At 43.0% G+C, this 24,934-nt stretch overlaps 1 protein-coding gene across 10 annotated transcripts in view; it reads left to right on the forward strand.

Annotated features, from left to right (window-relative positions):
• UNC13B (unc-13 homolog B) overlaps positions 1-24,934 on the forward strand; it is a 225,750-nt gene that overhangs the window by 188,281 nt on the left and 12,535 nt on the right. For 6 of the 10 annotated variants that reach the window (XM_027670396.1, XM_027670397.1, XM_027670399.1 and 3 more), the window contains 7 exons: positions 5,732-5,788; positions 10,272-10,352; positions 10,697-10,844; positions 13,833-13,889; positions 16,378-16,470; positions 17,528-17,687; positions 18,881-20,539. In XM_027670396.1, coding sequence (XP_027526197.1) covers positions 5,732-5,788; positions 10,272-10,352; positions 10,697-10,844; positions 13,833-13,889; positions 16,378-16,470; positions 17,528-17,687; positions 18,881-19,166 — 882 coding nt within the window. In that variant the 3' untranslated portion in view covers positions 19,167-20,539. Of the gene's footprint in view, positions 1-5,731; positions 5,789-10,271; positions 10,353-10,696; positions 10,845-13,832; positions 13,890-16,377; positions 16,471-17,527; positions 17,688-18,880; positions 20,540-24,934 lie in introns of those variants that run through there. The other 4 variants (XM_027670393.1, XM_027670395.1, XR_003532083.1 and 1 more) reach the window with 3 other exon arrangements.

Below are 24,934 nucleotides of genomic sequence, written 5' to 3' on the forward strand. Positions count from 1 at the left end.
AAGATTGCTTTCTCTGAGCTCATATTCAGAGTAATCATTTCTGCTTGCCTTTTTATTTTATAAGGAAGAAAAAGAAAATTAATTTAGGAGGATGAAATTTCTTTCTCTCAGTTGAATCACTTTTAATAAGGAGTCTTTGGGGACAGGTGCTAAAATCACCATGTAAGAGCAGCGTTAACATGACCCATTTGGAATGGAATCAGTGAGATCAAGGGCCTCAAACAGAACTAGGGAGGAGCTGCTTGAGCTTTATACTTGCCAGTTTTGGATTTCAAAGGCAGAATAGGAGAGTGATTTAGTGCTTGTATCATGAAGGAGGCAATAAATGCTATCAGACAGTTCTTCCAACCTGCAGGATGTTGCCGTAAGCCATTTAGAGTGTTCTTCACAAACAGTTTCTTGTTGCCATCACTTCAGTTTCAAATTGAGAAGCAAATTGAAGCGTATCCTCAGTTGTCTGAGGTTATGCAAAATGCTCATCACTGAATGGTAGCAAGGAGAATGAACTAGTCCAAACTGGAAAAGAGTTACCGTTTCAGAAGGAGAGTTGTGAACAATGCAGTGATTCAAATGGCCTTGTCTGCAGTCCTTGAGCAGGGAACCTGTGGTGAGGCTAGATGAGCTACAAGGACAAAGAGCTTCTTCCACTGTTCTCTGGGTCGTAGCAATTTATTCTGTCACCACCAGATTTTCATTATTCCCAGCAGTGAAGGCTGGAGGGCAAGGCAAGACAAAACTCAGGGTTGTCAGCATGGGCAGAAGCAGTAGTTTCTCTTCGCTATTCTAATTCTCTGCCAAGCACCTCTTATCTAATTTTGCTTTCTTTTCTTTTTTTTTTTTTTGAAAGCACATCAGACACAAATAGCCTCAGGCAGTGCAACACACTTTCCTCCCAGCCCTCAGCAAAAGAAAGCCACAGTGGTGCCTCTCCAGGTTTGAAGGACCACTGATAGGGATTTTCCTCCTTAAACTCCTCTACAGCTCTTAAGAAGTAGGGGATATTCATGGCAGAAAATAATCTCTTATGGAATATTTTCTCTTCTTTCTGTAAAATTGCTGGAGGTGCAGAAGTGGTTTTGATGGTGATGGCAAGCATCAGGTAGAAGTTCCCATCACACTGCAGTTTGTCTCACCTGTCACTTGCACGACCTTGGCACTGTGCAGTGCTTAAATGCCATTCTCCAGACTGATTGTTCCACTTAAGTTAGCTTCTAGAAAATTTTGTGCAGGGGTGGGGCCCAAGAGGGAAGTGTCAGCTATTGCCTGTGAAGGATCCAGTGGGGACAGAGCAATTTTACAACCTCCCACTCTAATGAACCTGAGCTGTGGGTCCTTCATGACTTTCAGGTGCTTCAGCCTCTCTGAGGATTGGCCACCTGTGGCTTGTGAGATCAGTAACAACATGATCTCCAGTAACTCACCAAGTAATTCACACCTCCCTAATTTAAGATCAGCTTTTAATTAAACACCTTCCGTCTTGGTTGAGTGGATATCTACGTTGGGAGTCTTTGTTTCAGGGTTCAGTGCATAACACTTGGGGATATTAACAGGTTAGTTACATATTTCTTTCTTACTGCTTGAATGAATGGATGAAACTATACCATGCAATCAGTGACTAGTGAGGTCAGCAAAGAGTTGCTTAGTTTACACCCAGATGATTTCTCTGGAGCCTCTCCTTTATTTATTTCACACAGTACACTGCAGCCATTCACAAGAGGCTCCATTTATATTTGTTCCTGCTCTGCTTTTTTCTACTTGTCAGACTTCTCCTCACTAAATGAGAACATGGTCCAGGATAAGAACTGAATTTCCTTTAAGCTGAGGACATGTGACTTCCAGACCGTCTGTTCTTCAGGCTCATCTGCCTGAGCCACTTCAGAGCTGTTTTGTGGGGGAAGAGAGTGTGGCTTTAAGAGGTTTTCTGAAACCTTTCTTAACCTGTGTTAGTTTAAATGAATCCTCTCCCTTGTGCCAGCTAGGAGCAGAAGAGTTTAAGGCTGCTTCTGTGATGAGGAGAAAAAGCTTTCGTAGCCTTGAATAAAATTATGGTCTGTGAACTGCACATGTGTCTAGATCTCTGTACTGACAGGTAATTATTTTCCCCTTTTCATCCCCACTTTTAAACCTATTTTGTCAGTGATTAGTACACCACAGTGGCAAAAAAAAATAGTCTTTTAATGTATGCAAATGAACGTTGCCAGATATGATAGAGTTTTTTAAATGAACTTAAAATGCTGTTCAAAAATTATCAGATCTCATTGTTGTTGAATGTAGGAATTGAAAAAATTACGGGAAAGGAATGTACAATAGCAGATGAAACTTCCTTTCACTGGTATATCTCAGAAAAATAAGCCTCACTAATAATATGTTTTACAAAAAAGGATTGGAATCCAAAAGACTTGCAGTAGGCTTTTGTTTCCCAACTTTGTCAACTGAGCAGTAGGACAGTTAAGCTTTGGGGGTTTGAGCTGCTTGGAATATAAATCAGTGCAGTTCTGTTGGCTTCTAACAATTAGACTTGAGTCAGCTGATGATCCTTCTCTAAATGCTTTTACTGAGGGAGAAAAAAGCATCAGACCACTAACAAGGAATTTAAATTCTCTGTGTTGTGGACTATAGGTGTGTTTCTGTTACTGTAAAGTTTGGGAAAATACAGCTGGTGTTATGGGAAGAGCCAAAAAAACCAGCACGAAGGCCTGTCCCCTTTCCAGCTATGTTTGCCACAGCGCTAGGCATGATTCATGATAAGGACTTAATTTTTCCTCATTTCTGTCCTTGTCCTTTTAATCAATTCCATTGTAGGCAGCTTTTCTCAAAACTACCTGATAGTTTAAGTTTAGTTGTTTTCATTCCCTGGAATAAGTGCTGTCATGCTGTCTGTAGACCTTTGCGGTATGTTTTTCATTAATAAATAACTTTTTTGAGCAGTATGGCATCTTGTTTACAAAAATGCCATTGGGCAGGGGAAGGAGCTGTCCAGATTTTCATTAGATGTTATCAGCACTGGTGACAAACTCGGTGTAACGGTAAAATAACTTCTCCTTGCAGACTCATTGACAGAGATTGTCACTGATTGATGAGGATTTTCTTAGCATGCAAGAAATGAGCAGTTATCTGAGCAGCTTTGTTCCGTGAAGCATATCCAGTCACTGGGTATTGCTCAGTGTTACTGGCCTGCCCTCTTTAGAAGCCTGCAGCAGTGAGACTGCGTGCCAAGGCTGGTTAATGTTGTTGTTCAAGTGTATCTAAAAAGAAGCATCCAGTGAACATTGAAAATACTGAATTAAGAAATGTTGATGTTAGTGTGTTTTGAGACTACTCAGTTTTTTGGAATTCAGAATATAAAAATGTTGATTCCCCCCCCCGCTTGGTTAATAGGCTTGAAAACCTTAAATTTTAAGACCCATAAGTCAAAAAAAGCCTATGTGGCCAACTGTACAGAACAGCAGGCACATCTGCTGGCTGAAACCCTGTACTCTGATGAGTTATTTGGCATGGCCCACAGTGGAATCTGTTGTTTCTGGTGTGCAGTCGTGTTCAACCTTGCTTGCTGGAAATACAGGGAAAATACCACTCTTTTAGATTATAGAGTAGTAGTTTAAACACTATCCACTGGATACTGACAGCAAGTCAAGCTCCCAGTTTCAGTTCAGAAGCTTTCCTTTGTGAATGTGTTGTCCTTGCCTGCACTTTCCCCTCCACCCCTGCCAAAAGTTGCGAATGTAATCATTTATCAAGAGCTTCTGTTTAGCTACAGAATCAATAACTTTCGTTCTGTGACGATTTGTAGTCAACAAACATAAAAGGCTGAGAAACAGTGAGGGTTAGGTGATGGTTACGAGCAGAGCAAAGCAAGAGGTGATCTGTAATTTCAGGCCGCAGAGTCTTTCAGGTTGAAGAAATTTCCAAAGCCAGAGAAACTAAAGGTCGTGATCAAGTGGGAGAGGGAAAGACTGTTGAGATGAGAAAGGGTAGTAAAGGAGAGGGAAGGAGGGCTGTGGAAAGGAGAATGGGGTTTACTGGAGACCTTTAGCTAGTGGAGCCAACAGTCTTGAGACAGGATGTCCCGTCCCTGGAAATATTCAGGGACAGATTAGGTGGGACTCTGACCAACCTGATCTAGTTGAAACACATTTTATGTGTTAATATTTATTTTCCAAGTGCCTAAGTGACCAATTGGTACATAGGTATAATGTAGCAAGCGTGATTTTAAACCAGAAGAAGATAGATTTTGACTAGGTAGTAGATGCCCCATCCCTGAAAATTTTCAAGGTCAGGTTGAACAGGGCTCGGAGCAGCCTGGTCTGGTTGAAGATGTTCCTGCTCATTGTAGAGAAATTGGACTAGATGACCTTTGAAAGTCCCTCCCAACCCAAGCCATTCTGTGATTCATCTCCCAAGTGTTTTTCTGAGCAAAAGACCCTACTGCAAAGTGCATTCCTGGAAGTGTCCATCCCTGGAATCTTACTTCAGGCATTCAGTTGGGACATCCCCGAGCACTTCTCAGCTGATACCTGCAGTGACAGGTACTTTAACACCAGCCCCTAGTGACCAAGTACAAGTGAGGACAGCCAGAGATCATCTTTGGGAGGGCATTGCTCCTGACATATTGAAGGTTTTCCTGAGAAGGATAATGAAGGGGAGGTTTAATTAGGGACAAACCTGTAGCTTTGTCCTGGTCCTAAAGCCCAAATCTGACTAGCCTGAGAGAGCCAGAGTGTAAATTCATAGTCAGAGTTACAGTAAGCCGGGGTTTCATAGCAAGTGGAGTAATAGACAATGGTGACTTTTTTAAAGAAAAAGACAAAATTAAATGAATGAAAAGGATGAGTGAAGTGGAAGAAAATAAATTATAGCACACTCCATTAAATATCTTTGGGAGATGATACTGGAGAATTGTCTTGGTTGCTTTTGGCTTTCTCATTAAATTTTGGGCTTCACTCCCCAGGCAAAGGGAATATTACACAACAGAGAAATGGTGTGTAGGAAAAAAAAAAAGGAAAAATATCTTAGTTGCAACCATTGCTGAAAAAGTATATAAAAATACATTATACGGGAGTGTAAGTGACTTGAAGCAAGATTTCCTGCCATTGGGATTTATCTTCCCTTTATGTTTCTCCATTGGTTATACAGCTTCAGTAAGGCACAGTGGGGGAAGAAGAGCCATTGGCCAAGCTCTTGACATTTGAAGTGATGCTGTAGTATTCGCTGGACTTTGGCAATCTCTCACTTGTAAACAGCTCGGGTGCAGTTTTGTTTCTGATCTGAGGTGTGCTTTACCCCCACCCTGATGATTGGGCTCTACCTCTACAGTGAGATTTTCATCAGTTTTGTGATCTTTTGCTTTGGCCAATCTTATGCTGTTTTCATGTGTATTTAGATGTGAAATCTGAAGGAGCACATGGATACGATTCCAGTGCACTGCCTCCACCCTGAGCCTGTACAATCTGTTTGAAGCCACATACTGTATAAATGTGTGGCTGCTGTAAACAAGAGAACCAGTTAGCAAAATACTGTGCTCTGAAATAGGTCCTGATGTGGTATCCGTGGAAATGTCAGGTTTTACACTACATAATAAACTGGCAAGGAGTCCAGTTGTTGTGTTTGGCCTTGGGAAGGTTACGTAAAGTTTTAGCTGTGAACTGACTTGACTTGCTTGGAAAAATATGCAAAGCTTGTTTATAACCTTTTTTTTTCCCCTCCTTTCTTTTCTAACTTCTTGCCATCATAGGGCACACAGTTGATTTTCAGTGCTGCTAAGGAACTGGGACACTTGTCAAAGCTGAAGGTATTGTCCTGCATGGCTTCTGTTATTGTCCCTGTGTGTAAGCATGGAGGTGTAGTAGTGCATAGCATGTCTTGTGCTTCCAGTGGTTTGTCACTGAATGCAGTTGTAGAGAAATGCTTTTAAATGCCTTAAATGTGCTTTTAAATGCATTCTACTAACATTAGTATAGTGTTTAACAGTTAATTTTATTGTGAGTTTAATCATCAAAGTAGTTTTTCTCTTCTGTAGATACAGTGGTCAGTTTGGGACATCAATTTAAATTAAAAAAGTAGATTTCTTAATTATCTGTCCAGTTCCTCTGTATTCCCATATGTAAAAGGGAGTCCCTAATGAGGTACTGGTTGGAAAGACGATTGTGCTAGCTGTGGATGAATTATATGGACTGTTACAAAAATAACTGTTATGGAAGAGAGCCTGTGTCTGTAAATTCCTTCTGCGTGGGCTCTCTTTACAGGCAAGCTGGCATTTAGCATGAAGGCTATGTTGATGTGTTTTGACAGTGCATGACATGACAGTGCATGACATGAGCATTATGAAGTGCACGCCACCTCATCATAAGCAAATCAAGCACTAATTCACTGATCACGACGGGAATGGTATGAGAATAGTGACGCCTTCCAGCATTCAAATTGCACTATGCTGTGGTTGGACTTGTGCTACAAGACACGTATTGTGCAAGAGGAGGTCTAAATCTGAAGCGTCACAGTACACAAACTGTTCTGAAAGGGAGCTGAACGTGAACTCTGTCTTGGAGCATGATCAGGGAAATCTTCCCAGACCAAAGGACATTCTCCTAAATGATTAGGAGTAATTTAAAAATCTGTTTGTCCCTTTCTATAATTTTTTTTTTGTCTTGCACACTTCATACAGCTGTTTTCTTACACCTATCTATTTCCCTTGCCCAGCAGACACATTTTACATACACGTTTATGAGCCAGGCCAGTACACAACTCATTTAAGGTGGTGCTTATTAGCAATCCTGATAAGTGATGTGGACATGCAGGTGTGTCATTACACGTGCACACTTTTCTCCAGTTGCATTTTGAAGCTGTTACATAGCAGTTAACAGCCACATAACATAAGCCTTGAAGTGTGGCTCTCCAGGGGGAATAGCTGTCACTTGTGCTGAGTGATGTCCTCATGCACTCCCACGGTCAGGCTGTCCTCCCTGGTGATGTGGCTCCTAAGGATTGCATTTCCTTCACTGCTTCCTGCGCTTGCAATGCTGTGTGTCACTTCCGTGGGAAAAGTGGGTAGGAAGGAGCTTTGTAGCCAGCCTGGGAGAATGGGAGCTGAACCACAGCATCCAAATGTGACTCCTGTTTCCTGTGAGTATCCCCTTCCCCCTTCAAAAACATCAGCAAGAACGCAGCATTTGCAGAAGAGAAGCCACCCCTGCCTTCTACATGCCCTCCTGCTGTCTGAGGGGCAGAGCTCCAAATTTGCTCTGTTCCTTCTCCCACGTCATAAGGACAGTCTGTGAGTTCCTGTGGCTTGCTTGCATTCTTGAGCATGGCCACTGACATTCAGTGTTGTCTTTTACTTGTTCCATATGTTCTTATAACTGAAATTTCCAAACATATCCAGGGTGCCTTTTGCCAGGAATGAGTTGGAGGCTTTGCTGGTTTCCGTTTGCAGTGGTCAGATGAAGGCCATCCCTCAGCAGCAGCCTGTCTTCAGTTCAGTTACAGTAAAGCTTAACTTTGTTAACTCTGGGGTGCACTTTTAGAAAAGCACATAATCATGCAAATCAGGCAAGCCCTGGGGTGTGTTCAAACCTTTATTTGCATATCCACATATAGAACTGCAGCAGAACAGGTACACAGGATTTTATATGTGGCAAGAGAGTCGTGCCCAAGTGGGAAAGCACTCTACCACCTGAATTCTGGAAACTTTTATGTGAACCAACATTGTGTCCAAAAACTTCCAGAAGAAAAGGAGTGTTACAAGAGTGTAGATTGTTTGGGTCCTTGTGAGCATCATGGATATTACAATTTTTTATCCTTTTGTTTTTGCAGGCACATACAAGCTAACAGGGAAGGCATGAGTAAATGGTTCTTCAGAACCACTCTGCTCTGCATTTTGCAGTTCCACTAAAAGCCTGGGAAAATTATGGGATGGATTTTAAGCTTTATTGGTATTAAATAGAACGGGAGAACAGAGCCCTAGTGAATCAGATAACTCAGCTGAAAACTGAGACTGACAGACCTGACAAGCACAGGCTCTCATCCTGATGACAAATCAATTTCACAGTGTATTTTAAAATGCTCGGAAAGCCAACCATAAACCTGGCACCTAGGTGCCACATATCTGCCTCTCACTTTTTATCAAACTCTTTCTGCTTGGTTTGCTTAATAGCCAGCAGCTGGAGCAGGGAGCAGCCACCTCCCCTTCCTTTTGTTGCCCTCAGGCTAAACAGCCAGGGTCTGACCACAGAGTTTCTCCTGAGAGTACCTGTGCGAAATACAAGGATGAGTTTGACAATTTTGTTGGGTTGTTCTGGGTTTTTTACTTCTTCTGCTTGAAGCTGCGTAATTATTTGACATAAATATTTGTGTCTTGCTCCTGGTTGGCAATCTGGGAAGTGCAAGGTAGCACTCTGCACAGTCCTTTATAGGAACAGTGTGGGATTTGCAGAGGGCAGGTATGCAGGGGAATGACAGTCGTGGGCTCCTCTGTGAGTAGGTGCAAGCATTGCCAGTCCAGTCACTGGGTTATTTTTATATAATGTGTTGAAGTAAATGACACTGGGAAATTCAAAGAAACAGTGACGTGTTGCTGTGCATTGACAGCATGGGCACCAGGGGAATGACCGCTCAGAACAGGGCTGAATGAGCTTGTCAGGTGTTTAAGAGAAAAATGTTGAGAAAGAGAAACCACCTGGTTTCTGTCACAGTCTGGGCAATCTGGCAGGCAGGCCTAGAAAGTCATTTTAACAGGTGTGAAAGTCCCTCTGCCTTGAAAACACAGCTACCCTGACTAAATTGGCCTCTCCTACGAATGTGGCTTTGGGCTCTGGCTGATTTTGCACTTTATCTGACTGTCAGAGAGAGAAAAGAATGCTTTACCCTCTGTCTACTGAAGTGTGAAGCCACATCAACTGAATTACTCCCAGCTCATGAAGAAGAGGGAGGAGAGGTATTTGCTCCCCTCAGGACAGCTTGTCACAACAGAAGATACTCTGCAGCCTACAGAGTACTGTGCCACTGCACATGGGTCCCCAGACCAGGCACATCCTGTGTGGGGGAAAGAGGCAAGTGGAGGGGTGTCTCTGCTACTCAAGAAAGCACAGTGTGAACTTGTCTGAGGTACTGACAACTTGAGAGGCATCTTCTGTGCAGTTTAATGCAGCACTGTGTGAAGCTGCCAGCTAGATGTCTATGAGAAGCGTGGCAAATGCCTCGCGCTGCGCTTGAACTGCGGTGATCCCCGTCTCCATCAGGCAGGAGATGGATTGCAGTGGATAATGAATAGGAACAGCACCAGGCAGTGTGAAGGATCACCAAGCTGCAAGATAGCCAGCAGGTCTGTCTGTGTGAAACGCACACATGGTGCCACACACTAGGCATGCTTTACTGAAAGGCAATTTAGCAGATGTGTGTCCTGGGAAGTGTCTCTTATCGGAGGCTATGACATGCTTAAAGTAGCATAAATAGCCTTTACCTGATTTGCCTGCATCTTCTTCATGAATGCTTTAGCACCCAAGCTACAGTCAGCTGGCCTGACCCTCCAGTTAGAATTTGAGTTTGTGCAAAGCTCTGCTTCCTAAAATATGCTGTCTTCCCCTGAGACCTAGACTAAGCATCAGAGAGAAAGAGCTTAGTGAAATACCAAAGGATGGCACATCCTTGTTGTCAGCTAGGAGTCTTAACACGGGTGTGCTCCCACTGCAGGAAAGGGAATTCTTTCCCAAGTGATTTCTGGCTGTTTGCTATTAGAGATGGTGGGTCTTAATGGGAACAATGTGTTCTTTTAACAAACATATTTTCTAGAGCGTGGTTTTTGTTTTTCTTCCTCTGCACCAATGACATGATGAATTAGTGACCTTTGTAGTTGGAAGAACTAAAAAATCCAGAAACAGCATATAACAACTTTGACTTATAGTTATCAGAATTCCTTGATTTAGGTGGTGTTTTGAGAGTTTTAGTGTAGCTGCTCTAGAATGACAGTGGGAGATGACAGACTTTTGTTTAGGTTTTCTAGAGAGATAAACTGTGATTTTAAATTGTCACTTATCTCTGTCCACTTTCTTTCCTTACTTATGTCTTCTGTGCCTGCAGAAAAAAAGAGAGAAAATGAGTTTATTTTCAAGTTAAGTTGTAATAAATGACTGAGAGATTCCATTAACTGTTCCTTAAACAGCTGAATTAATGCTGTCGCCACATAACTACAGCGTGAATCCAGAAAAAGTGATGATAGTGGATACTCCTTTTCCTTTAGCTTCTGATAGCGTGCCCATGTCAAATATAATGGTTGTTTGCAGGATCATATGGTGAGAGAAGAAACTAGGAGTCTCACTCCAAAGCAGTGTGCTGTTCTGGACCTGGCACTGGATACAATCAAAGTAAGTGATTCCATTTCTGACTCTGTCGTTCCCTTACTCCATCCCCAAATCCTTTTTGGGAGGACAGTGCATGTCCCAGTTCAGGAAATGGCAGGAGTTTGTGTAAACCTGAATAGGGTCAGGTAACTGGCGTGCTGGGAGTCAGCATACTTATAGTGCTTTGGAAGAGGAAAGCCATGTGCTCATAGGTTGATATCAGTTGTTCTAAGAGCTAGATTTCCAGTACAGAAGCTGTTTTGTGAATTTTTCCAGCTATTTCCTATCCGCACATGCAATAGCACATACATGTTGGATGCTGATTGCAGTTCTTGCTCAGTATTTTTCCTGTTTCATTTTACTCCTAGCAATATTTCCATGCTGGTGGGAATGGCCTGAAGAAAACCTTCTTGGAGAAGAGTCCAGACCTGCAGTCACTTCGATATGCTCTCTCTCTCTACACTCAGACCACAGACACTCTCATCAAAACCTTTGTCCAGAGTCAGACAGCTCAGGGTAAGACTCTTTTGTGTTGTTGGCAGAGTTGAATGGAGCTCTCCGCTCTGTTCATAATTTCTCTGTCTTGTACTGCCAGTTTGTAGAGTGCTTTTGGCAGTAACATTTCTGGAAACGTGACAGTTCAGTTTAAAACTGGAAAGGAGAAAAAGGGGGTTATTTCCCACTCCATGACTACATTTTGAGAGAGTAGAGATATGTGGAACATAAGGCTTGGGGTGTTTGTGGTCTTTTTTCTCTGCAATCCTTATCAGTCACGTTTCATGAATTAATGTGGGTGGGTGACTTAAGTGAAATTTGAAGTTGCTGTACTGAGACTTACGCGGTGGTGTGGGGGACCATTTCAGCAAGACACCACTGCAGAAACTAGTCAGTGCCTGTGTCACAGGCCAGCTGCCAGCACAGCCCGTGCAGGCCTGACTAAGGCTGATTGACAGCAACGTGATGAGTCATGGAGCTACAGGATATGTGGGAGCTAGATGTTTACAGATCACCACAATATATTAATAAGCTGCTGGGATGGGTCACCACAGTTTTTGGTGGCTCTCTGGGAAGCCTTATGGCTTAGTGGTACTGTTTCATTGAATTTGAAGGGGTAAACAGTTAGTTGTCATTATCTTTCATTGCTTTCATGTGAACATCTCCAGATTGTTGTACAGAATAATTTGGTCTCTAGTCAAGGACCTTCACCAGCTGACTATGAGTCTCATAATCTCAGTAAGAGGGGACAGATGCTACTAGAGGTTAGGTCAAACCCAAAACTAATGCTTTTAAGCTCTCAGGCTGTTTAAATACAAGCCTTGTCATTAGGTTACTACATCTCAGCAGCAAAGTGGAACTCCATGAGGGTGTCCTCCTGCAATCTTTTTGCATGGGATCCTTCTCCTTTAATCCTTCTAAGAGCTGGCAACCACACAGATGGTACTAACTCTGCCAGCATACCATCACACCAAGCCCCAAAATCAAGGGGAAAGCACTCCTTAGTTGACAGACTTTTCCAATTTGTGCAAATGAGTCTGCTTGATACTGGCATTCTCTGAGTAGAAAGTACAGAGATTTCGTAAGCAAAGCAAAGTTTGTTTCTCAAGTGAAAGGTTGAGTGTAGTTGGGGGGGACTGAATCATCAGAAGACAAGACTCAGGGGGGACCTTAAACTTACTTGAAAGGAGGTTGTAGTGAAGTGGGAGTTGGTTGTGATATGACTCAAATGAAAGGATAAGAGGAAATGGTCTTAAATTGTCCCAGGGGAGGTTCAGATTAGATATTAGAATTTATTTTTTTCATTGAAAGGGTGGTTAGACATTGGAGCAAGGTGCCCAGGGAGCTAGCGGAATCTCTGGGAAGTGTTCAAGAGGTGTGGATGTGGCACGGGGGGACATGGTTTAAGGGTGATTATGGTGGTGCTGGGTTTACAGTTGGACTAGATGATCTTGAAGGTCTCTTCCAACCGTGATGATTCTGTAATTCTGTGATCCCTGCCTTAAGAAGTATGGTCTAGTCTTGCTTAGGATGAAACATACTGCATTAAAACATTGACATTAACTAAAAGTCAGTACCTGCCTCTGAGAGAATGGTCCTGTAGCTGTGTCCCAGCAGAGCAACGATGACATCCAGTGGCCAGACAGGTCAAAGACTTCTACATCCACCAGGGACTCCAGGAACTTGGCTGTTGTCATCAGTTACTCAAAATACTTTTTAACAGAGAACTTGAGTGCACATTTGAGTGCTTTCAGTTTTTGCTGCCCTATGCAAATGTTTCACGTTACATATCCAAACCAGGAATCGAAGCTATTTTTTGAATGTGGATACTGTTACATTGTCATGATGACCCAAGATGCATGGAAGTGTGCTGCAATGCAATGCCATTCTCCAGTCCATGCTACAGTCAGGAGTGTTTAAAATTAGAGGAAGAAATTGCTCCATTGAAGTCACAAAGTGACAAATTCAAAGCTGATATGAGAAAGCAGCTTTATGCAATGCATGATTTGAGTGTAGAATTTCACTGGGGGCAAATATTTAACAGAAACACAAAGATAATAGAACATAATCTCTAAGCAGCAGGAATATAGAGGGTTGCCACAGAAGTGTGTGCCTGGGTATTTATTTATGTATTTTTTAAGAAGCTTAGAAATAATGAATCTCTAGCTTTAGGACATAAGATGCACATGTTATGAGGCCATCAATTATTTCTCATAGCTGACTGAGGGCATTTTTTGTGACTTATCTGAGCCACTTTGTAGAACAGGTACTAGGCATGGTAGGCCACTGAGATGGTCCAAATCAGCATCTTGTATATTCGTGGGCTTGAGAGTTTTGAACCCTGTTTGGAGAATAAAAGATTTGAGCTCCTCCACCTAATATCTATGATGGAATATCTCTGAGAAAGGCATGACTCTCTCCCAGGATTTGGGCTAAAGAAGAATATTACACTTCTAGAGAATGCTTACACTTCTACTCACAGCTGGTATGTGGGTTTGGAGATCTGCATACACGTTGAAGGGGCAGAAAGGACAACACCTCTATTTACAGCTGTGACCCATGTTTCCTGTTGCATAAGTCAAGTGTCCCACAAGCCCATGGGAAGACATGGCTTCATGCAGAATTATTTAAATGCTGCTTGCTTCTACTTCACTGCTCAATGGTTGCTTCTTCCAGTTTGTGAGGTACCTACCGCTCTCATTTCCTTACTGAGCAGGCTTTGATAGCACTATGCTGTTAAATATTTGCTCTGCAGATCTGGATCAGGGCTTGCAGTTTAGTTATGCCAGCACAAATTCTGTTCTTGTTTTAACCCAGACAATCCCTTACTCACGGACAGCCTTGCTCTCCAAAGCCTGGATGGGGGCAGAAGACCTAGGAGAATATTTTGTCTGTTATTAAGAGCTAGAATATTTGTCTTGTGTTTAAGTGACACTGCTGATTGTATTGTAATTCATACTCTTCTCTCTTTATCCTGCTTTCTTCTTGCCTTTTGAATTCATGTCTCAGTGCATGATGGGAAAGGTATAAGGTTTACCGCTAATGAGGACGTTCTTCCTGATAAGGGTATGTTCAAGATTAATGTTGTTACCATAACAACATTACCCAACTGCCTTGCTTTTGAAGTCATCTTACCCATGCTCAGAAACCTTTTCCAGAGTTCTGTTTCCTGTAGTTCCCTGTAGAAGTGAACTTTCACTGAATGCTTGCATCCCAGAGACAGAGCCACAGGTTGTGCGGTTTAGAAGTCTGTACCTTGCCTGAGAGCCTCTCCCCAAACTTGAGATTTATTAATGGGATATGAACCTTGTCTTGAAAATGGACTGTTTTTTGGGAGATGCTGCAGACTTGTTCCCCTACCCTTTACCACAGGCTGTGTATTTCAAGTCTTGGACTTGCATGCGTATGGTTTGCTGAGAAGGGCTACTGTAACACATGGAAATGTCTGATTTGCACTCAAGGTTATGCCAAGCTTGAACCACCTGGCTTGAAGGGGGGTAGCTGAAGGTCTGGGTGCTCAGGAGACCCCTAAAAAAATTAAGTCTTGTAATGTTTCGTCTCTCAATTTATTTTTTGCTGTCCAAAGTCTTTTTATTATCTTAGGTGAAATACATCTGTAACCCATTGCACAAGCTCAGTTCTGCAGTTTCACCTTTCAGTATTGCAATACCAATGAGACTTTCATGTTAAGAATTAAATCTGCTTGTCACTACATGTGCAAGCATGTGTATGCACACAGTTGTACGTGCTCAGCTGGCATTTTTTGAAGTGAACCTATTTTTTTTTGTTAATTTCAGTTAGTAGAACAAGGTTTTTGTATGAAAAGGAAAGAACAAAGGTAGGATTAAAACAATAATCTAAATGTTGTCATCCTCAAAGGTAATGGGGTAATTCCACTGTCATTCTTCTGAAGCATCAGTGTCTCCTTTATAACCTGTTAATTACACTAAAGATCAATAAAATGAAGACCTCAGTGTTTGTTGGCTGATGTTTGTGTGGTTTTGGCAGTTACATACTGTTGGTAGTCCTGTCTGTTCCTATGGAAAACACCAACATCTGTAAGTGACAGACCCACACCATCAGATGAGTCAGGTCAATAATTAAGCCTACCAATTTTAAAGCTCTATGCTTATATACAAAAAAGTGACACTGCCCTTCTAAGTGGGGAGGAAACAGTACGTTCAAGATCATGTTTGTTACAGCCTAAAGATTGTTTATTGTACTCAGGTCAAGCATTAGAATCTCCCCTAAGGTAATAATTTGAGATTCTCTTTCAGTTACTCAGATACTTTTATATTAATATGACTTTCACTGCCTACAGTTCTATGGCATGTAATTCTCTTCAGAGAATTGCACAGATTACCTCTCAACCTCTTGGATTTTAAATGAGTGGTTTTGCTGCCTGCAGACCATTCTTGTGTAAGTTCATTTGTTAGATCTAATCAAAATGTTTGATTCCTTATCTAGAATTTCAAACAGACCAGTTTTCCACTTAGTAATGTGTCTTAGCCTCAAAACTGACAAAGTAACCCTGCTGTTCATAGGTACTCAATTAGCCTGTAGGTATCTCAATTACAACAGCATTGCTAATTGTCAACCTGAGGTCAGGCAGTTATCAAAGCAAAAGTAAAATCAATCTCACTATCTTATCAAAGACTTCATTTTCATTTGCTAAGCAGTCTTATTCTGTAATTACATGACATTTTGATTTTACTACCCAGAAAAATGTCATTTCCACATATTCCATGATAATCATGATTAAAAGTTAAAAAGATGAAAAAATCATAATACGTGAATGGTAAGGTTCATGAGATCTTCTGACTGTTACATGTTATCTTTTCGTCTGTGAAGCTACACCTTGTTTTGTCCCTAACTAGTTGATAAAGGGAAACAAGTATGCAAATTGTGAGTACTTCTCTCTCATCATTTTTGGTGCACAACAGAGAAGGGGTTCTCATCATCCTCCGAAAGAAAGCAGATAGGCAATCAGGATGACAACTTTTAACTGATGTACAAATGGAAAAAGGTTCTTGGAGGGTGAGACTGCACTATAGCTCTGTGCAAATCACTAGCATCTATGTTTTTTTTTTCCCCTAAACCTCCTCTCTTGTGTGATGTCCTCTCCTCCTCTTTTCTTTTTGTTGCTGGGTTTTTTGTCCTCCCTTCTTCCCTGAGCAGACAGGAATGCCGATGCCCACCACTGGAATGCCTGCATGTACACACAATACCTTGGCAGGAACCTCTGAAAAATCCTTGCTCTCTGTGAAGGTCCATTGTTGAGCGCTAGGTCTTTTAAATTCTTTTGAAATTCTTACTATTATTCTCAATAGGATGTGATCTTCACGGTGGAGTGCAAGAAATGTTAGCGTTCATGCGTGTTGGGCATGCGAGCCTGATGATATCTTGCATTAACGTGACATTATTGGTGTTGACTGAAAAGCTGGCTACGGAAGGTGCACTGTGAAAACACCATGTTGTCTTGCTGAGGCCAAGACTGGTGCCAATAAACAGTAATCCATGTGTGCACGGGGGGGTGTCCATTTTCTTCCAACAGGCTCCGGTGTGGATGATCCTGTGGGTGAAGTGTCCATACAGATTGACCTGTACACGCACCCAGGGACTGGTGAACACAAGGTCACGGTGAAAGGTATGGCAAAACGTGTTACTGCTCAGGCTCTGTGACTGCATCGAGGCAAATCTCCAGTTGGCAGCCATGATAGTGTTAGCTCATGGGATCTGAGTCCACAATTGTTTTCTCTGTTTCACATCAGGAACATGTAGAGAAACAGCAAATGAGCTTGTCCAGCCAGTGACATGGCAATGTACAGCCCTGTTGTTTATTGGCAACGATATAAGCAGTAAACAAAAATCAGATGATGGCTCTCACCAGGCGCCACAGTTTAGTCTGTGCTGCAGAGAACGGGGCAGCGTGACAGGGATGTTACGAAACTGTTCAGTGTATAGCCAGAGATCACAGAACCAGTCAGAGTTAAGAGGCTCCTCTCCCCCGTCCTGAAGGCCACGTTGGTCCCTGAAGAGCCACTCTGAAAATAGCCAAAGTAGTGATTCATCCCAGGCTTCCTCTTCCTCCTTCGTCTCCTTTTCTTGAATACAGCATACTTAACTACTTCAATTTCCTCTAAAGATTTACATGAAGAGTTCTTCAGGCCTCTCTTTTGGCTAAATCTACACTGCAGTGCAAAAGCTGATTTTCAGAGCTATTTCCTCTGCTTCAGTCTGTTCCCTGCAGTGACCTGAGAGAGAAAGAGAATTAAAAATCTAATAATTGTGGATTCTGGAACCACTCACAGCTCATGTTGTTTGTTTGTCTTACCTGCAGTCTCATTTTCCTTTTCAACAGAGACCTTAATATTGGCCTCCAAAATCCTCCTTTTTTTTCTTATCCCACCCATAAGGTAGATGTAAGCACTGAACTGTCAAGGCAGCCTGCCTGGAGTTGCAGGGATGCCTGTTTTCTTGGGCTAATTTTTTGACAATGCATATAGCAGAAGCTGTATGTCCCAAACATTAAATTCCCTTCACAGAATTTAAATTAGATCAAAAAAGCATATACATCTTTGTAGTACAAAATATACACTGCCCATGCATGTTGTGACATTGTCCCCTGAAGCAAGAAATTGAAAGGAGGGTGGAGCAGAAGGGTGTCCGGAGCAATGGGAACAGATGATAACTCTCTTTTCCAGTTGTGGCAGCCAACGACCTGAAGTGGCAGACGTCTGGCATGTTCCGTCCATTTGTTGAAATCACCATGATTGGGCCCCATCAGAGTGACAAGAAGAGGAAGTTCACAACCAAGTCAAAGAGCAACAACTGGGCTCCAAAATACAATGAAACCTTTCACTTGTAAGTGTGAAAAATAGCCTAGGGATCTGGTGTGGCAAGTGCAGATGCAGAGGGCAGATAGGGTTTTTCAGTGTCCACAAACAGCCTACTCAGGGCCCAGAAGAGTGTGTGAACCAGTAGCTTGGCCCCGTGCCTGGTTCCTTGGCAGGAAACACTAGATCATAGGAATTTTTGGTGCAGGTAGGATGCTGAGGTCTGTTCTGTACCAGCAGAGTCCTTTAGCTACCTTCTGAAATGCACTGTGTGTCCTATGAATGTATTTTACTCTGTCATTTTAATGAACTTTGTATCTTTTATTGGTAGAGTTGAGGCTAAAAGTTCATTACATGTTTTTCGTTCTCTTAACCTTAATGTGTGTTTTTATACCTACTTGACCTGTGGGACATGCTTTCTGAACTTGTTTCCAAGGATACAGCCCTTGGAACTGGTAGTTGCACTGCTAAAATTGCAGTGTTTCTCAATGTCGAGTATTGATCTCTTCTTATTTGGCTTTCTTTCATTATTACAAAGACATATTCCTTCTTTGAAGGCTCAACAAAGGGAGCTGCAGGCTAGGGCTCACTCAGCCGTACATGTAAAAATGAGTGGAGCAGAGCTGACCAGCAAAAGACTGTGAATCTCTGGGGGAGAGGGAATGTTCATATAATTTTTCTATTCTGTGGGAAAAGTCAGGCTTCCTCTAAGTGAAGAGATTTTGTTCCTTTTATTCTTTTAATTTTAGAAACATCAGAAGGGTTGGGGATTTATTTTTATTAGCTTTTGCTTTAATGAAAGGTTTTGAATCTTTAACAAAGACCTCATCTAATTAAAATAGTAATTCTGAAATGAAGCAACCCTTAAGAGAAGCAGAAATTTTTAAAGTCTTCTGAGTTGAAAATCTATTAGCATGGCTTTAATGTTCCATGCTCCTCTCATTTCACAGTTTAATACACACACAAAAAAACAAACACCAACCCTTATCAAGTTGCCTTTGCAACTTGTGTGTGTGTGTTTAAGTAACCAGGTTGTCTTATCTGCTATAAATCAGCAAAAATGCCCACATGCTATAAGTTTTACTTCTCCCTCTCTGACCAGGGTTTTCTGAAGAAATGAGTTTCTGTGGCTTATCAGAGCACTCTAGTCAGCTGCTGACACCTTTATTTTGCAGAGGAATTTATATACTTTAGAAACTGTAATTTGTGTGTGTTTTTCAGCATCCTGGGAAATGAAGATGGCCCCGATGCCTATGAGCTCCAAGTCTGTGTGAAGGATTACTGCTTCGCTCGGGAGGACCGGGTACTGGGGATAGCAGTGATGCAGCTCAGAGACATAGCAGACAAAGGAAGCTGTGCTTGCTGGTGCCCCCTTGGGCGCAGGATTCACATGGATGAGACTGGACTTACAATCTTGAGGATTCTCTCTCAGAGAACCAATGATGAAGTTGCCAGAGAATTTGTGAAGTTGAAATCTGAATCCCGCTCCACAGAGGAAGGCACCTGAGCTGAGCTGTGTAATATTTCCTTTTCTCTTCTGCCTTGTGCCAATATGTGCAAGTGTTCAACAATTCTCTTTTATTAATTGCAAAAGGTTTTTTTTTCATGTTGTCTTTGTCAGCTCCGATAGCGCACGTGTGCTGTATAGGAAACAAATCCATCAATCTGATGTGAATTATTTATTTTTTAGTAGCTGGGTAAGACACCATAGAGAATGAGACAATCTCTTATTTAAGATGCAAATTCTGCTTTGTGTATATAAATTATTTTATATTGGAGGCTGGAGTTGCTGGGTTTTGTTGATATGCAGCACTGTGATTTTATCCTCTGAAGTTGGCAGGCATTAAAAAGGTTCTACATAATCACACTACGATGCAAACACACAACTGTGTGGAAATTGGGAGGAGATGATTTGGGGGCTTGACAAAGCACAGTTATCTCTCATTGAATTCATGTACTGTGGAGCTGCCTGGGGATCTTCTGTCACAGGTTATGCCAACATGGTATGCAGACACCTCAACATCTGCTTAAAAAGGAAGTGGCAGTTCGCTCTGGGGATGCACACCGGATGAATGTATGTCCACGGGTGTGCTGCTCTGAGCATGGGAGACAAGTGCAGAGGGGCCTAAGATCTCATAGCCAAAAGCTGCCAAGGCAACACACCGGGAGCAGGCTGCAGCTGCCCTGCCATTGTAATTAGATAGTGTGTCTCGGAGAATATAAATCCCCACGCGCCGCCGTGGGGGTGCTGTAAGCTGCTCAGCTCCGCAAGGCACGCTCCGGCTGCCGTGACCAACGCGGTAAGAGAGGGATCAGCGTTAGAGTCGTAGAGTTAGAGCCGTGACAAATTACATGGCTGCTATGAACTTTTTTTCCACTTCAATATTCTTTTGTTAGTTTTTGACAGAGGATTGGATAATTTCATACTTGCAGGCTTTCTGTAGCATTTTGTTACCCTGGAGTAGTTAAGACCATTCCTCACTATGAACCCAGAAACGATGGCTTGCATGGGAGAGAGGAAGAAGCCTCCCCTCTGCAACCCCTCAGTCTGGAGTGCTGGTCAAGGGGCAGCACGTTTGTTTGGTTCTGATCTTGAAGATGCTGTGATTGATCCACGCTGATTGTCATTAATCTTACGATACCATTGATGATACCATTGAAATATTTTTGCACTGTCTTAAAGAAGCATCCTGCTTTTGTTTTCTTGCAAAACAAAACACTGTCCTGAGCGAAGTAATTGCAGGGAGTTCAGAATTTCTGACTGAAAATTCGTAAGCAGGAAGGTCTGGAGTGGTGATTGCACCTGAGGTATGTTTGTTGGAGGGTTTTTATTGGGGATATTTTTGCTTTTCCAGCTGCCCTTGTGCTCTGGAAAGTGCAGCTGGAACAAGCCAGTCCTTGCCCATAAAGTACTGTAATACTGTCAATAAATTCAAGGACTGCAATTGAATGACTTTTTTTTTTCCTTTCTATTTTCTCTGATACTTGTACAGCTGTATGATGTGACTCCTGTATTTCATAGGCCTGCTTGTAGAGTTCTGAGACAGCACATCTGCTTTGTTCTTGTCCATGGTGTGTTATACTAATGCTCTTCAAAACTTCACGCTATTTGTCATGATTTTGAATCATTGTACGTGCCATTGTTATGAGAACTGTTAGTATGGTCTTTAATAAACTCTTTTAGCAGCATTTGGAGTCATCTGTGGAAATATAACTGTAATTGGGTTTGCTAAACCATGTACGGAAGAATCACAACAGCATCTTTGTAAATCTGGTTTAGCACATAGATTTCTTTGGTGCTGTAGATACCCGGGAAATTCCCTCCTCCTCCATGGTGCCTCTATCTAGGACATCTTTCCCCGAAGTCTGTGGCTTCTAATAACACACTAAGACATCAGAGAAAAGCATAGAGAATAGCTTAGTTCCTTTTTTTTCTCCTGTCTGGCCTTTAAGGCACATTCCTTTGTACTAGCATAGTCTCATGAAGGTGCTGAGTGGAAAGACTCAGACAGGCAGTCAGATACTTTACAGATAAAATGGGAAGAAAAATAATTATGTAACAAACTTGATTCATAACTTTCAGCCTCATATGATCATTAATACTTTGTAGATTGTATTGACAAGAGATGAAAGAATAAGCCTTCTTGATGTCAAGTAAACTACTCCCTCTCCTCAGTTTTTGGGGATTCTGCCAATTTCCAGCAGACAAGGTCAAATAAATCAGAGACTCATATTTCATGATAACATGGCTCTCTGAATTTCTGTGATCTGAGATGCCATTTTTTCCTTGGGTAACACGTGCTCAGCAACAGAATCCCTTGGGAGGCAGTCCGGAAGGGCAAAGGAATCCAGGGAGGCTGGATATTCTTCAAGTAAATCTTAAAGGCACAGGAGCAGGGCATCACCATGGGCCAAAAGATGAGCCGATGGGGAAGAAGACTAGTTTAGCTGAACAGAGAGCTTTGTCTGGAACTTGGGAAAGAAAGGAGTGTTTATGACCTGTGGAAGAAGCAGCAACTTGGGAGGACTACAAGGATGTTGTGGGATTATGCAGGGAGAACACTGAAAGGGCCAAAGCCCAACTAGAACTTAACCTGACTACTGCCATAAAAGACAACAAAAACTGTTTCTATAAATACCTCAGCAACAAAATGAGGGCTAAGGACCATCTCCATCCTTTGGTGGATGTGGTGGGAAGAATAGTGACAGAGGAGGAGGAAAACGCTGAAGTACTTAATGCCACCTTTGCCTCAGTCTATAATAGTAAGACCAGTTATTCTCGGGGTACTGTGAGCTGGACAACAGGGACAGGGTGCAGAATGAAGTCCCCGTGATCCAAGGGGAAATGGTCAGTGACCTGCTACACCACTTAGAGACCCACAGGTCTATGGGGCCAGGTGGGATTCACTCAAGAGCACTGAGGGAGTGGTGGAAGTGCTCAACAAGCTGCTTTCCATCATTTACCATTTCCCCTGGCCCACTGGGGAGGTCCCAGCTGATTGGAGGTCGGCAAACGTGATGCCCACCTACAAGTAGGCCCGGAAGAAGGATCCAGGGAACTCCAGGCCTGGCAGCCTGAGCTCAGTGCCATGGAAGGTTGTGGAGCAGAGCATAATGAGTGCCATCACACAGCATGTGCAGGACAACCAGGGGATCAGGCCTTATGAAAGGCAGGTCCTGTTTGACTGACCTGATCTCCTTCTGTGACAAGGTGACCTGCTTGGTGGATGAGGGAAAGGCCATGGTGGTTGTCTACCTCGACTTCAGCAAAGCCTTTTACACTGTCTACCACAGCATCCTCCTGGAAGAACTGGCTGCCCACAGCTTGGGCGGGTGCACTGTTCGCTGCGTAAAAACTGGCTGGATGGCCAGGCCCAGAAAGTAGTGGTGAATGGTGCTGTATCCAGCTGGCAGCTGGTCACCAGTGGGTCCCCTGGGGATCAGTACTGGGCCCAGTCCTGTTTAATATCTTTACTGATGATCTGGACCAGGGGATCAAGTGCACCCTCAGTCAGTTCACAGATGACACCAAGGTAGGTGGGAAGGTAGAAAGGCTTTGAAGAGGTGTCTGGACAAGCTGGATTGATGGGCTGAGGCCCATTGTGTGAGGTTCAGCAGGGCCAAGTGCCAGGTCCTGCACTTGGGTCACAACAAACTCCTGCAGTGCTCCAGGCCTGGGACAGAGTGGCTGGAAAACTGCCTGGTGGAAAAGGACCTGGGTGTGCTGGTCAACAGTGGCTGAACATGAGCCAGAGTGTGGCCAGGTGGCCAATAAGGCCAATGGCCCCTGGCCTGTGTCAGCAATAATGTGGCCAGCAGGACCAGGGCAGTGACCATCCCCCTGTACTCAGCACTGGTGAGGCCTCACCTCGAATCCTGGGTTCAGTACAAGAAAGAGGCCACTCAGTACAAAAAGACATTGAGGTGCTGGAACATGTCCAGGGAAGGGAAATGGAGCTGGGGGAGCGCTGGTACGAGTGGCTGAGGGAGCTGGAGGTGTTTAGCCTGGAGAAAAGGAGGCTTGGGAGGGACCTTATCAGTGTCTACAACCACAGAAAAGGACACTGTAGCAAGGTGGGGACCAGTCTCTTCTCCCAGGTAACAAGCAATAGGATAAAAGGAAATGGCTTCAGGCTTCCCCAGGGAAGGTTTAGATTGGATACTAAGAAAATATTTCTTCACCTAAAGGGTTTTCAAGCACTGGAACAGGCTGTCCAGGAAAGGGGTGGAGTAACCATCCCTGGAGGTTTCAAAAAATGTGTAGATTTGGCACTTGAGGACATGGTTTAATGGTGGAGTTGGCAGTGTTGGGTTAATGGTTGGACTTGATGATCTTAGAGGTCCTTTCCAACTTAGATGATTCTATAGTTCTACAGTTCAATGCCAGTAACGCAGCTCAAAGTCCTGGCTTCATCATGGGGAAGTTGCTGAATTTGATGGCATATCCTATGTGATGTGTTGTTTAAAGCATGACTTGTAAGCCCCACTTCAGTACCAAGTCAGATGGTTCACAGGTTTCTAACTCACTGGTATCTTGCTTGTCATTGCTCAGCAGGTGCTGCAGTGGAGAAAAACCAATAAAGAGCAAATCAAAGTGCTGTCTGTAACCATGGGGAAGAGGCCTGGGCAGGGCAAGAGGTCTGGCTGTCATAACAGAGCCAGGAACCCAAAGCTCCCAAAGGTATCCACCAGCCTAGCGCTTCTCCTGCCATCCAGGTTTGTGAACTGTTTAGTCACAGAATCAGTTTCCAGAAGCATTGCTTTTTAACCTGTTCATCCAAACCTGTCTGCACATCTTGCCTCATTTCTTGAGTTTACAGTAATTGTGATGCCTCGAAATTTTCTTTTCTGCCTGAAAAATCTTTCAGATCCAAGAAAATCTTTCAGATCTGCTTGTACCTATGGCAACACTACTGTGGTGTGCACATGGCTGGCTGAACACTCCTCAAAATGACAGCTGGATATAGGATATACACTGTAGGTATCAAATATATATTAAAAAATAAATTAATAAATAGAATATTTATTTTATAAATATCTATATGCTGGTATACCTGGGGTGGAAATGGCTATCCTGAGTTGGAAAAGACTGTTCCAACAACATTGTGGCAAAGATGACCTTTGGGAAATGACCTTCTAAAGCTGTAGCCAACTCAGTTCTGTGACACCATCAGAAATTTGCTGGAGGAGTGAGATAGCCAGACTCAAAGGGATGATGTGTTCTTGTGAGCACGTGATGGGGATGAAAGGTCTTTATGGGAAAGGATGTTGTGGTTCTGGGAGTGTGATGGGCAAGAGCGGAGACCCAAGGGCAGGAGTGGGAAGGGTGGTTTATCAGCCTTTCCTGGAAGAGATTAGCAAGTTGATGGATGGAGACAAGAAGACTAGGAGGAGAAATGGGAGGGTCTGGGGAGTAACTAGCACAGACTGAGAAGGCAGACAGCACTTCAAGCATAGGATTCAGTTTCCCTTTTTCTGGGTAGCAGCAGGGAGGGAGTAGGCAGTGTGGTGGCAGTGAAGGAGGTCAGGCTGCTTGTGGGATTTCCTCCAGACATGTCATCTTCCTCCTTTTCTGCTCTTATGCTCTCATTTCCTCTCTTCTAGAGAAAAATCTGGACATGGGTCTGTGAAGATTTGCAATAGGCTAATGAGTCTGGCAGTATTCCCTAATGCTTGGTGGAACATACACTGTAGATCTGAGCTCTCTCTGGGGTTGTGGAATGTAAGCCTCCAGACTCTTCTTTTAAACCAGGAGTGTGGATGCTGGAGGAAGTT

Source organism: Neopelma chrysocephalum, unplaced genomic scaffold, assembly GCF_003984885.1.
Source record: "Neopelma chrysocephalum unplaced genomic scaffold, ASM398488v2 Primary Assembly neopelma1_96845, whole genome shotgun sequence".
In the NCBI taxonomy this organism is placed as follows: Eukaryota; Metazoa; Chordata; class Aves; order Passeriformes; family Pipridae; genus Neopelma; species Neopelma chrysocephalum.